The sequence below is a fragment of the Equus przewalskii genome, chromosome 16 (assembly GCF_037783145.1).
Source record: "Equus przewalskii isolate Varuska chromosome 16, EquPr2, whole genome shotgun sequence".
Classification (NCBI taxonomy): Eukaryota; Metazoa; Chordata; class Mammalia; order Perissodactyla; family Equidae; genus Equus; species Equus przewalskii.
In genome coordinates this window covers 19,312,483-19,326,407 of record NC_091846.1, presented here as the reverse complement: position 1 = coordinate 19,326,407, position 13,925 = coordinate 19,312,483, and the positions used below count along the sequence as shown (strand labels likewise).

The following is a 13,925-nucleotide window of genomic DNA, read 5'->3' as shown; positions in this document are numbered from 1 at the left end:
TTCAGAAGTAGCAACCAATTTGGAGATTAGTGATCAGAGCACTTAATTATATATAGGTTTCACATTTCTTTAAGTCTTTCTGTAGATTGTGTATAATTAGTAATTCTAAACACGGTGTTTGGATGAATTAAGGTTTGTATTACTGAAGAAACGGCTCTTTTTTTACCCTGCAACTATAATTACCTTTGCCACGTGTTCCAGCCACCGCCCCAGGGCAATGAACACGAAGAGCATGGGGGGCGTGTCGAAGAACGTCACAGGGCTCCTCTCAGCCTTCTCGGCAATGGCCACCACCAGGATGGAGAGGGAGTAGACATAGGCAATGCTTGTGGCCAGCACGATGAGCACGTCCATGTTGGCCGCCCTGTGCCTCAGAGATTTGTAGGCCTGAACATAGAAGTACCACCCACCGAGGAACTGAAAGACAGGAGGGGAGAGTGACAGCTGCGACAAGCAGGGGGCAGAGTTCAGGGGGCAACCAGGGCCCCAGAAGCCCCCAGGATCGCAAACACTCTAGGTCCACCCACAATTTGACATTACTTTTTCCTCTGTCATTGATATTTATGGAGTATATTTCCTGATTCCAAAGACCACTGGCCAGAGAAATGGATGATCGAGGGCATGGGAGACCTTTAAAACCCAGAGCAAACCACCTAAATGTCCATCAGTAGGAAAATGGTGAAATAGATCATGCTTCATTTATACTGTGGGCAGTGCTAGGCAGGCCCTAAGGAGGACGTGCTGGATCTATAAACCGCTGGTGGGAACGATGTCCATAGCAATGGTTAAGCAAAAAAGCCAGTGATAAACCAGTACATCCAGTACGATCCCATTTCAGTTAAAAAAAAAGTCTGTGGGGGCTGGCCCCGTGGCCGAGTGGTTAAGTTCACACGCTCCGCTGCAGGCGCCCCAGTGTTTCGTTGGTTTGAATCCTGGGTGTGGACATGGCACTGCTCGTCGAGCCACGCTGAGGCAGCGTCCCACATGCCACAACTAGAAGGACCCACAACGAAGAATATACAACTGTGTACCAGGGGGCTTTGGGGAGAAAAAGGAAAAAATAAAATCTTTAAAAAAAAAAAAAAGTCTGCGTCTGCCTTATGTGGACATGTACACACACACACACACACACACACACACACACGTAAATGTGTATTTTCTCTAGATAGATGAAGGTCTGGAAAGATACATGCCTGACTAGTAATAATACCAAAGTCACCCTGGAGAAGGGGATTGGGCTGCAGGCAGGGTGCGGTTAGTGAAACATCTTTCTCTTTTCTTCTTAGACTTCAGTATGGCTTGAATTGTTTACAAAAAATGTGCATTTATAGTTAAAAAGAAAACACAGAAAAAACCAATTTCAGCCTACAGATACTTGCCCCTAAGCAGTCCTAAACATTCTAATATTAAGTCAGGAGTTTAATTTTATATTCCAAAATATATGGAGGGCACACTTCCCACCAGAAACAGCTCGTTTGTTAGTATCATGCCCAGAGTGGAAATTCCATGAGGCCTGTCTCTTTTAAATTTTAACTTCCTCAGGACCACATTCCTGCCATTTAAAATAGGAAGTTAAAGAGAAGCATGAGCTGCAGGGTGGTCCAGCTGCTGATTTTAACAAAGGAAAATTAAGCTAAACAACAAGTAAATTGGAGACGAACTCGTTCACCAATCCTCGCAGCACAGGGGTTACTATTCCAGGGAGAGTTCGATCACCTGCAATCAGCTGTGAAACTGACAGTGAAACCAGGTCCCTTTTAGGTCCCTAGGTTATAGAGGACACCCCCCACCCAATGTAGTCATAACACAGAAAAAAAGCAGCCACTGGCTGGAGTGGGTCAGGAGAGCTGCAATAAAGGACTGCTTAAAGCAAGCTGAGGGGCCGTGCCCGACGTAAGAGGCAGAGCATCCGCTGGCCACACACAGGCATGGGGGCAGAGGGCTGCTCCTCTTTCTGATACACACCTGGACAAGGGTACACAAGATAAAGAAGACGAGATTTAGAATGGACAGTCCTGGAATGATGTTGTGGTTCAGGAACATAGACTCGTGGGGCTCGTTGCTGGGTATCATCATATAGATCATTAAACCCATAACAGGGATGCCAAACACCAGGCTGCACAGGAAAGACTTCTTCCACCTGGAAAGCAACACAGCAACATTGACATATTAGGTACCGCCTGTCACTTGGATTATGGCTGGTCCCCTCCTGAGGACTCAGTACAAAGACTTGCCTTTGTCACATGTCTGGGACAGACCACCAAGGGCTTAAATGAAAGTAAGACTCTCTCCCTGACACCAGCCATCTGAGGGAACATCTAGAGGTTTAATCATTGCTACAAGGATGTGACAGAGATGTGGAGACCCAGCCCCTGCCTGCCCCTGGCTGACGTGTTCCCTCCAACCCATAGGTGAGGGAGCTGAGGCCCAGAAGCTAGGAATCCAGCCCCAAAGAGGTTTAACATCTCAGTCTATGGCTGCCTACAGCTCTTTTTTCAAAATGCAGTCTTATACAGACTCCCAAGAAAACACTGACAAAAGCAATATTTTATTAGTATAAACTTAATTATACATTCAATCTTTAACTTAAAATAGAGTCAGTGAGAAGAGTTAAGCTGTCTCGATGAACACCAAAGTTTGAAATCCAGGCTCATGGGTGACAGCTGCAGTCTCACGTTAGCGTAAGCATCCATGAAATTCCAACCAAGTGGCTGTGGAAGCTCTAACGCATCTTAACCACAGTCTGAAACCACTGGCCTGTGCGACTGAAGCCGCATCTTGTTGGGCTGCAGCCCAAGGTCCTGAGAAACCGCCCCTCTCTAGGTTTACAGATGCCTCTCCTGCCAGTCCCTGTGCTCCAGGCACGCCAACCCGAGCAGACGACACGAAGCCCTGAAGGCCCCCTGCCTCTGCGCCCCAGAAGACCCTCATTCCCACCCTTACTCCCACACCCTCAGCCTGACAAGCTTCCACTCCTTCTGAGTTTCAGATCATGTGTCCCCTGCTTGTCAGCTTCCCAGACCTCCCAGACCCCACCTGAATCACTGCTCATCCACTGTTTCCCAGCCAGAGTAAGGGCCCCTCTAAGGGAGGGATGACATTCTGCGCATCCCCAGCACCTGGCACAGTGCCCTGCATAAAACAGCAGCCTAGTGTTTGTTGAATGAATAAGGCAACATGTGCAACAATGAATGAACCCAGGTCTCCTGCTTCCTGGGCCATTTTCTTTCCACTTGGCCATGATTCCTATCCTGGGACCCTAGTTCTAGAACCCATTGAAATAAAGTCTTAAAATATTATCAGAGAAAAAGTCCACATGCTCTTCTTCCCAACCTAAGGGTGCTCCAATCTGTTAGCCACCAGCCATAGGAGGTTATTTAAATTCGTTTAAATTAAATGAAATTAAAAATTCAGTTCCCCAGTCACAGCAGCTGCATTTCAAGTGCTCAGCAGCTAGTGGCTACCACACTAGGCAGTGCAGAAAGTTCTATTGGCTGCAACTGTTTTAGAGGGTTCACATTACAAAGGTAAAGAAACTGATCCAGGTGGAAGGCCTGGTGGGAAGCACAGGGTGGCAGAATGGGGCCCAGGCAGAAAGACACTTAGACAAGAGCTTCAGTTTATCTTTCTATTCTACCTACTGCTTTATTTCCGCCTTGTGGTCCAGGTGATGAGCGTTGGGGTTTCTCTGGGCCGGAGAAGCATGAAAGCCCATTTCCTTGTTATTAAAAAGAGAGGGGTGGGAAACAAGGAGGAAGGCACTTGGTTAAACACACATTGGTGGAAAGCATTTTACATCTTTTGAAACTAGAAAGTCAATCTGAAATAGCCTCCTTAGACAGTATTGGTTTCTCTGCTCGTGATTTCTTTACACAAATCACCCTACAACCGTCTCAGAGGTTCAGCACCATCCATACTTAGAGACTGTATCACCCCCAAGGGGATGGCTTCAAATGGTGAGTCCTGTTCCTTCTGTCGGCAAAGGCAGCAGGTTCTGGAGATAACTTCATAGGCCCCAAAGCTGATCAATGTTGAGTTATAAACTCAGAATTTCTGAGTTACGGATACCAATTATCCAGTGGTCAGACGGTTTCATCCTCTGCATGAGGAACGTGAAGGTCAGAGAGATTACATTCACTGCCCAAAGCCACAAGGTTACTGGAAGAGCTAGAGCCAGGACTCAGGTCTCCAGGTTCCCAGCCCAGGCCTCTTCCCACTGAGCAGACCTTGGCTCCTTCTATTCTGCAAGCTGGGGCCTCCAGTAAGGCCAGAGAGAATGTGCCTCAATTGTGGGTTGTTCTGGGAGATTAACTGAAGCATTTCCTTTCCTGCCTCACTCCTTAGCCCTCTCTGCCTTATTTGATCTCATCACTAAATCTCTGATACCCTTTATGAAATTACAGAGGAAAAGCAGCCAGGAAATGTCCTGTCTGCCAGCACAATATAAAGAGGGACCCCAGAATTCCGATGTTGGGAATTTTCACAGAAATTAAAAGTTATGATTGGAGAAAGGGCATCTAAAACTGTCTAAAGACAAATCCTTTTACAACCATTATCAGCCTAATTAATAAGGGAAAAGAGGCCCCAGACATGCAGGAATGGAGGCTAGACATTGGTAGCAGTCGTCAAATAAGGATGAAGAGCATGGAGAGCTAGGGAAGGCCAGCAAGGGCATCAGAAACAAGAAGGGTAACTGAGACGCGTTTGAAGTACCACCTGGGACTCTCCCTACCATTAGGGCATCAGTCTGGCTTCTTAGCCTCATCAATGCATATCACTACTGCCCCGTAAGATTTGTGGTGTCGTAGAAATAAAAGGATGCTAAGCTCAGAACTGTCAGATCTGAGTTCGAGTGGCCGTTCTGCAACCTTTAACTGGGGACCAGTGAACAGTCAATTAACCTCTCTGGGGATCCTTCCTCATCTGATAAAGAAGCTGCGTTGTCTGCCTCTAAGATTGAGGCATTCTATCAGCAGCAGCAGTATTGTTTGCATGTCAAAGAGCTCTGCTAGGCCATGCAACAGACAACATCTCTCTTAAAACACACACACACACTCACACACACACGATGAAGAGAAAACTAGAAACAACATTAAGCTTGCTACGAGATGTTTCATTTCATAAACAATTTCATAGGTAGTAGTTCCTGCTAAACTTCATTTATCCTTACAACTGATTGTTATGACAATCCTGTTCAGTTTTGACTGTCTTAACCCATTCAGATCACCACTAATGCTCACCCTCTTACAGAGTGGAATAACATAGACCTTAATAAGGAAATAGAATGTCTCTGGACAAACTGAGGGAGGGGATAGAGGTAAGGAGTGCAGGAAAACTATTCTAATTGATTTTCCAAAGGAGAAATTACTAAACTCTTCGCTATAAAGCAGGTCTAGCATAGTGGTGAAACACAGTAAACTTCTTCCCAATACCAACATTCCTTTGGTCCACAGATACTTGGCACAGACAAATAATACGTAAAAATTACAATGGGGAGTGACGTCAGCATCGTGGCAGAGTGAGCTCTCCCTGTAAACTCTCTCCTCTAAGATACAATGACAAGGACATTCATATTCAAACAGAGGACGTCCACACAACACAAAAGACGACTGAAAGGCCCACACAGCCACATGTCGGAAGGTGGAAGTGCTGGAGCCCCCCCGAGGAAGTGGAACGAGGTAAGAGAAATCTCTCCCTTGCGAAGGGCAGCAACCCAGGGACTGTGCGCAGCTTCGAGAGGAAAGGGGGAGGGGGCAGCCCTTCGCAAGAAGGCTCCCTGAGGTCCCTCACAGCCCAGGCGAAAGCCCCACAGAGAGGTGATTAGCTATCGAGGGGGTGTCTTCATCAAGCTAAGACCCCAGGAGAGCAGATAGCAAGGGCAAAGCAAGAAGCCCCCAAGAACATGAAGGAGAAAGAAAGCTCTCCTCCCCTCTGCCTGATACCCTCATTGAGCAGCTGGGAACTGAGCTGCAGATTGTGGCAGGCTCAAAATATACAGCTCTTGACCCTCACCCACTGGCAGGTGGAAGTGGTGATCAAATACTACCACAGGGCAGAAGCACAAATCCACGCCATCTAGCAATATGAAAAAATATATTACATCTCCTGCCCAGAAGGAAAATGACAAGTACCCAGAAATCAATCCTGAAGGCACACAAAGCTACAATCTAAATGAGAGAGAATTCAAAATAGCCATCATAAAAAGCTCAAAGGGTTACATAAAAATGCAGATAGACAGTTCAATGAATTCAGGAGCTACTTCACAAAAGAGATTGAAACTATAAAGAAGAACCAATCAGAAATATTGCAAATGAAAAACAATGGATGAGATAAAGAAGAATATGGATTCCCTGAACAAGAGAGCTGATATTATGGAGGAGTGAATCAGCAACATGGAGGAGAGAAATAGAGAAATGCTTCACATGGAGGAAGAGGAAGAACTAAGATGAAAAAGAAATGAAGAAATTCTCTAAGAAATATCTGACTCAATTAGGAAATGCAACATAAGGAGAACAGATATTCCAGAGGGAGAAGAGGAGAATGGAGCAGAAAGCCTGTTCAAAGAAATAATAGCGGAGAACTTCCCAAGTATGGGGAAAGGGCTGGAAATGCAAGTGAAAGAAGTCATTAGATCTCCTAACTATATCAGTGTAAAAGATCAACTACAAGGCATATAGTAGTGAAGCTGGCAAAAGTCAACGACAAAGATACCAAGGGCAGCAAGGCAAAAGAAAATAACTTACAGAGGAACCCCTATCAGCCTTTCAGCAGGTTTCTCAGCAGAAACTTACAGGCTAGGAAAGACTGGAATGACATACTCAAATCTCTGAAAGACAAAAACTTTCAGCCAAAAATACTCTATCCAGCGAAAATATCCTTCAGACATGATGGAGAAACAAAAACTTTCCCAGATAAACAAAAACTAAGGGAGTTCATCACCATAAGAACCATTCCTGCAGCAAGAAATCCCCAAGAAGGCCCTCATACCTGAAAAACAAAGAAGAAAGGGGTAACAAAGCCCCGATTAAGGAGATAAATAGGTAGACAAAATTAGAAAATTGAAGCTATCCATAAGAACACGTTAGCAAACATTCAATTATAACATTAAACATAAAGGGGAGGAGGGGCCGGCCCCGTGGCCGAGTGGTTAAGTTTGAGTGCTCTGCTGCAGCAGGCCAGGGTTTCGCTGGTTCAGATCCTGGGCACAGACATGACACCACTCATCAGCCCACATTGAGGCAGTGTCCCACGTGCCACAACTAGAAGGACCCACAACTAAAATATACAACTATGTACTGGGGGGTTTGGGGAGAAAAAGTAGAAAGAAAAAAAAAGATAAAGGGAAGGAAAACACCAAAAATAAATATGATCTTGTCATTTTAAACACAAACTCACAACACAAGATAGAATAAGATGTGACAAAAACAACTTAGAAAGGGAAGAGGAAAGGGATGGAATCCACTTAGTCTAAGGAAATAAGAGGTTATCAGAAAATGGACTATCTCATCTATGAGATTTTTCATACAAACCTCATGGTAACCACTAAACAAATAAGTAGAACAGAGACACAAATAATAAATAAGGAGAAAACTATGAAAACCAGCATAGAAAACCACCCAACTGAGTTGGTAGTTTGAAAATACGGGACGAGAAACAAAATAACGCAGGAGAACCAGAAAACGAGCGATAAAATGGCAGCATTAAGCACTCATAAATCAATAATGACTCTAAATGTAAATAGATTGAATTCTCTAATCAAAAGACAGAGCAGTGGGATGGATTAAAAAACAAGATTCAACAATATGCTGCCTCCAAGAAACACATCTCAGCTCCAACAACAAACACAGGCCCAGAGTGAAGGGATGCAAGATGATACTCCAAGCTAAAGGCAAACAAAAGAAAGCAGGTGTTGCCATACTTATATCACACAAAGTAGACTTCAAGACAAAACAGCTAAAGAGAGACAAACAGGGGCAGTATATAATGATAAAAGGGGCATTCCACGAAGACATAAACACGTACAATATCTATGCACCCAACACAGGAACACCAAAGTACATAAAGCAACCATTAAACATAAAAGGAGACATTAACAACAACAACACAGTAATAGTAGGGGACCTCGACACCCCACTCACATCAATAGACAGATCATCCAGACAGGAAGTCCACAAGGAAAGACAGTGGAATTAAGTGAAAAAGTTGACCAGATGGATTCAATAGATATATATAGAACACTCCATCCAAAACCAGCAGAATACACATTCTTCTCAAGTGCACAGGGAACATTCTCAAGGATAGACCATATGTTGGGAAACAAGGCAAGCCTCAATAAATTTAAGATTGAAATAATAAGCATCTTTTCCAACCATATGCTATGAAACTACACATTAACTACAAGGAAAAAGCTGAGAAAGGGACAAAGATGTGGAGACTAAATAACATGCTACTGAACAACCAATGAATCATTGAAGAAATTAAAGGAGAAATCATAAAATATCTGGAGACAAATGAAAATGAAAACATATGATACCAACTCATATGGGATGCAGCAAAAGCAGTCCTAGGAGGGAAATTCATCACAATACAGGCTCACCTTTAACAAACAGGAAAAATTCCAAATAAGCAATCTCAAACTACACCTAACAGAATTAGGAAAAGAAGAACAAACAAAGCCCAAAGTCAGCAGAAGGAGGGAAATAATAAAAATCAGAGCAGAAATAGATGAAATTGAAACAAAAAAGACAGTAGAAAGGATCAATGAAACTAAGACCTGGTTCTTTGAGAAGATAAACAGAATTGACAAACTCCTAGCCAGGCTCACAAAGGAAAAAAGAGAGAAAGCTCAAATAAATAAAATTATAAATGAAAGAGGAGAAATTACAACACATACCACAGAAATAGAAAATATTATAAGAGAATACTATTAAAAACTATATGCCAAAAAAATGGACAATCTAGAAGAAATAGATAAATTCCTACACTCTTAGAACCTCCGAAAGCTGAATCAAGAGGAAATAGATAATCCGAACAGACCAATCACAAATAAAGAGATGGAAACAGTAATCGAAAACCTCCCCAAAAATAAAAGGCCAGGACCAGACAGCTTCCCTGGAGAATTCTACCAAACTTTCAACCTAGCTTTCTCAAATTATTCCAAAATACTGGGGAAGATGGATCACTTCCTAACACATTCTACAAGGCCAACATCACCCTGATACCAGAGCCTTACAAGGATAACACAAAAAAGGAAAGCTACAGGCCAATATCACTGATGAACATAGATGCAAAAATCCTCAACAAAATATTGGCAAACTGAAAATAGCAATACATCAAAAATATCAAGTGGGATTTATACCAGGGACACAGGGATGGTTCAACATCCATAAATCAATCAATGTGATACACCACATGAACAAAACGAGGAATAAAAACCACACAGTCATCTCAATAGACACAGAGAAAGCATCTGACAAGACCCAACATCCATTTATGATAAAAAAAAAAAAAACCCTTAACAAAATGAGTACAGAAGGAAAATACCTCAACATAATAAAGGTCGTGTATGACAAACCCACAGCCAACATCATACTCAACAGGGAAAAACTGAGAGCCATCCCTCTGAGAACAGGAACAAGAAGAGGGTGCCCACTCTTGCCACTCTTATTCAACATGGTACTGGAGGTTTTAGCGAGAGAAATTAGGCAAGAAAAAAGGAATAAAAGGAATCCAAATAGGAAATGAAGAAGTGAAACTCTCACTGTTTGCAGACAACATGATTTTATATAGAGAAAACCCTAAAGAATCTATCGAACACTATTAGAAATAATCAACAACTACAGTGAAGTTGCAGGGTACAAAATCAACTTACAAAAATCAGTTGCATTTCCATACTCTAATAACGAACTAACAGAAAGAGAACACCAGAATACAGTCCCATGTATAATCAGAACAAAAAGAATTAAATATCTAGGAATAAATTTAACCAAGGAGGTAAAAGACCTATACAATGAAAACTATAAGACACTACTGAAAGAAATTGATGATGACATAACGAAATGGAAAGATATTCCATGCACATGGATCAGAAGAATAAACATAGTTAAAATGCCCATACTACCCAAAGCAATCTATAGATTCAATGCAATCCCAATCAGAATCCCAATGATATCTTCACAGAAATAGAACAAAGAATCCTAAAATTCATATGCGGCAACAAAAGACCCTAAATAGCTAAAGCAAGCCTGAGAAAAAAGAACAAAGCTGGAGGCATCACAAGCCCTGACTTTAAAATGTACTACAAAGCTACATTTTAAAGTAATCAAAACAGCATGGTACTGGTACAAAAACAGGCACACAGATCAATGGAACACAATTGAAAGCCCAGAAATAAAACCACACATCTAGGGACAGCTAATCTTTGACAAAGGAGTCGAAAACATACAATGGAGAAAGGAAAGCCTCTTCAATAAACAGTGCTGGGAAAACTGGACAGCCACATGCAAAAGAGTGAAAGTAGACCATTATCTTTCACCATACACAAAAATGAATTCAAAATGGATCAAAGACTTGAAGGTAAGACCTGAAACCATAAAACTCCTAGAAGAAAATATAGTTAATACACTCTTTGACATCAGCCTTAAAAAGAGGTTTTCGAATACCATGTCTTCTCAGACAAGGGAAACAAAAGAAAAAATAAACAAGTGGGACTTCAGCAGACTAAAGAGCTTCTGCAAGGCAAAGGAAAACAGGATCAAAACAAAAAGACAACCCACCAACTGGGAGAAAACATTTGCAAATCATATATCCAACAAGGGGTAAATCTCCATAATATATAAAGAAATCACACAACTGAAGAACAAAAAAACAAACAACTCAATCAAAAAATGGGCAGAGGATATGAACAGACGTTTCTCCAAAGAAGATATACAGATGGCTAGTAAGCACACAAAAAGATGTTCAACATCACTAATCATTAGGGAAATGCAAATCAAAACTACACTAAGATATCACCACACACCCATTAAAATGGCCAAAATCACCAAGACAAAAACTAGCAAATGTTGGAGAGGTTGTGGAAAAAAGGGAACCCTCATACGCTGCTGGTGGGAATGCAAACTGGTGCAGCCACTATGGAAAACAGTACGTAGACCTCTCAAAAAATTAAAAGTAGAAATACCATATGAGCCTGTTATCCCACTACCAGGTATTTATCCAAATAGCTTGAAATCAACAATTCAAGGAGACTTATGCACCCCTATGTTCACTGCAGCATTATTCACAATAGCCAAGATGTGGAAGCAACCCAAGTGCCCATCGATCAACTGATGAATGGATAAAGAAGATGTGGCGTGTGTATATATACAATGGAATACTACTCAGCCATAAAAAAGACAAAATCATCCCATTCACAACAACATGGATGGACCTTGAGGGTATTATGTTAAGCAAAATAAGCCAGATAGAGAAAGACAAACACCACATGATTTCACTCATATGTGGAAGACAAACACACAGACAAAGAGAAGAGTTCAGTGGTTACCAGGGGGAGGGGCAGGGAGGTGAGTACAAAGGGTGAAGGGGAGCACTTATATGGTGACGGACAAATAATAATTTATAAATGAAATTTCACAACATTGTCCATTATCATGACCTCAATTAAAAAAAACTATAATTAGGCAACTTAACCCCATGTACTAGGTGTCTTGGTGATACTGATGTTTCTCATGGAACACCTGAAATTAAAACAATGTCTTTTTCTCCCATCTTTTTCTATCCATTCATTGATTTTTATTATCTGATATTTCCTTAACTTCACAGTTTATTTTTAAATGATTCCCCTTATTTCTAAGGGAAACCATGAAGGATTTTAGGTTAGGTGACTTTTTTTTTTTGCTTAGCTATATTTTCTCATTATTAACCACTGTTTTTAAGAAGGTAGGTATAACATTTTTTAATGAATGACTTACCTCGATAATTTTGACAATATCTCGTGCACCAATAATTTCAGGATCAAACTTCACATGGGCTTTGCTGGTGGTGAGGGCCACGGAAGCATAGGTGATGCCATTGGTCCTCGTGAGCGTGGACTCTATGTTGTGAACGCAGGAAGCGCAGGTCATCCCCGTGATCTGCAGCACAGGATGACAAAAATCCCACTCATCCACGATCAAGAGGACCCTCTCAAAGGCACAGGGGGAGCTGGGTTAATAGGCAGTCACAAGCCTTTCCTCCTTCCACAGCACGTTCCCAAGACTTTGGACTCCCACCTCCAAACCCCATGTGCACGGTTTCCACCCTGACTATTCCCCAAGGGGCTTTGGGGATATAAGCAATGGTTCTCTCCAACTCAGGTACAGGACACAGAGCCAATCACCAAGCAGATGTCAACAGACCCAGGCTTGACTTTCAGCACTGATAATGGTGGGCTTTCATAAGCCACTCTACACACTGCCTCAGTTATCCAACTTCTGCACACCACGCTGTGTGTCTTGATGCGAGAAAAGGGAGTCTGAAGTGAGACATGCCATCTCTGTAATACGTATTAGGCAAACCAGACATTTATTCTTTCAAGTATCAGCAATCAGCATTTCCCAGAATACTAATTGAATACAGACCTAAAATGTTTACATAAAATGCCTGGACATATGATGATGATGTAACTATTGATACTGCTCAGTTTTAAAAAAAAAACATTGAGGGGCCGGCCAGGTGGCACGGCGATCAAGTTTGTGCACTCTGCCTCAGTGGCCCAGGGTTTCCAGGTTCAGATCCCCAGCACGAACCTACCACAACTCGTCAAGCCATGCTGTGGCAGCATCCCACATAAAATAGAGGAAGACTGCACAGATGTTATCTCACTGACAATCTTACTCAAACAAAAAGAGGAAGACTGGCAACAGATGTTGTTAGCTCAAGGCCAATCTTCCTCACAAAAAACCCCAAAAGACAAAACAAAACAAAAAAACATTGTTCAAAACAAGGTTTTTCCCAATAATATTCTTGGGTCTAGATTTTCCACACAGTAGTAGTCTGAGCAGGCACAGCCATCCACACCTGGACCTGGAAGTCTGCAACAGGGGCCCTGCTCCTGTCATAGGGGCTGATTCAAGCTGTAATCCAACGAGTATTACACTTTGCCCCTCAACAAATGTGGAGACCCGTCCAGAGCAAACAGTTTACTGCTCTACAAAGAACACCACTTACGAGGAGCTCAAAGTGCCACTCACATCCTTGGTACTTGTTCTTCAAACATTTACTTAGCACTAATGGCAGTGATTAAACACAGTAAGAAAGAAAAAGACCCTTCTACCTTGGTGAAACAGCATTACTCAATCCCTTGTGGGCTTCCTCTAAGTCTCCCTTTATTTACACAAAAAGAGCTTTGTGTAGAAGTTCTTGTGAACACAGCATATTCAAAATACTAAGCGTAACTGCGGTTTTTGATGACTTGACATGTGCAGCTGATAACAGTGGACAGAGAGGAAACAACACACCCCGACCCAACCACAATGGAGCGACAACCACCCTGGGTGTTCATCCCAGATGGAGCACTTCAGGACACTCCAGTCACCAGCTACCTTCTAGACATCCCTGTGCCTACGCACAGGCCCTCTCCATCTTTGATGGCACTGGCTACCACCTGACTCATCTCCACTCACCTTGGGACACCTCTAGCATTCTAGCTTCCCTCTAGGCTTTATGGAGTGTGTTCATAATCAACTCCCTCAAACCAGCTCAGGACAGCTACTGTTTTAAATTCCTCTCCCTCCAACACTCCTGTGACTCTCCACCTCCTTCTCCTCCTAGTACCCTGAATGCACCCAGTGCGAGCCACAACTGTGACTTCCTGAACTGACATTCCTTCATAAAATGAACACATGGCTGTTGGCTTCAATGGAAAACAAAACACCCAACAACAACAG

The 13,925-nt window shown here is 42.5% G+C and overlaps 1 protein-coding gene across 16 annotated transcripts in view; it reads right to left on the bottom strand.

Moving 5' to 3' along the window:
* Positions 1-13,925, bottom strand: part of ATP7B (ATPase copper transporting beta) — a 111,387-nt gene that overhangs the window by 28,423 nt on the left and 69,039 nt on the right. For all 16 annotated transcript variants that reach the window (XM_070578781.1, XM_070578783.1, XM_070578782.1 and 13 more), the window contains 4 exons: positions 11,970-12,131; positions 3,642-3,718; positions 1,966-2,140; positions 184-417 (listed from right to left, as the gene is read on the bottom strand). In XM_070578781.1, coding sequence (XP_070434882.1) covers positions 184-417; positions 1,966-2,140; positions 3,642-3,718; positions 11,970-12,131 — 648 coding nt within the window. The remainder of the gene's footprint in view (positions 1-183; positions 418-1,965; positions 2,141-3,641; positions 3,719-11,969; positions 12,132-13,925) is intronic.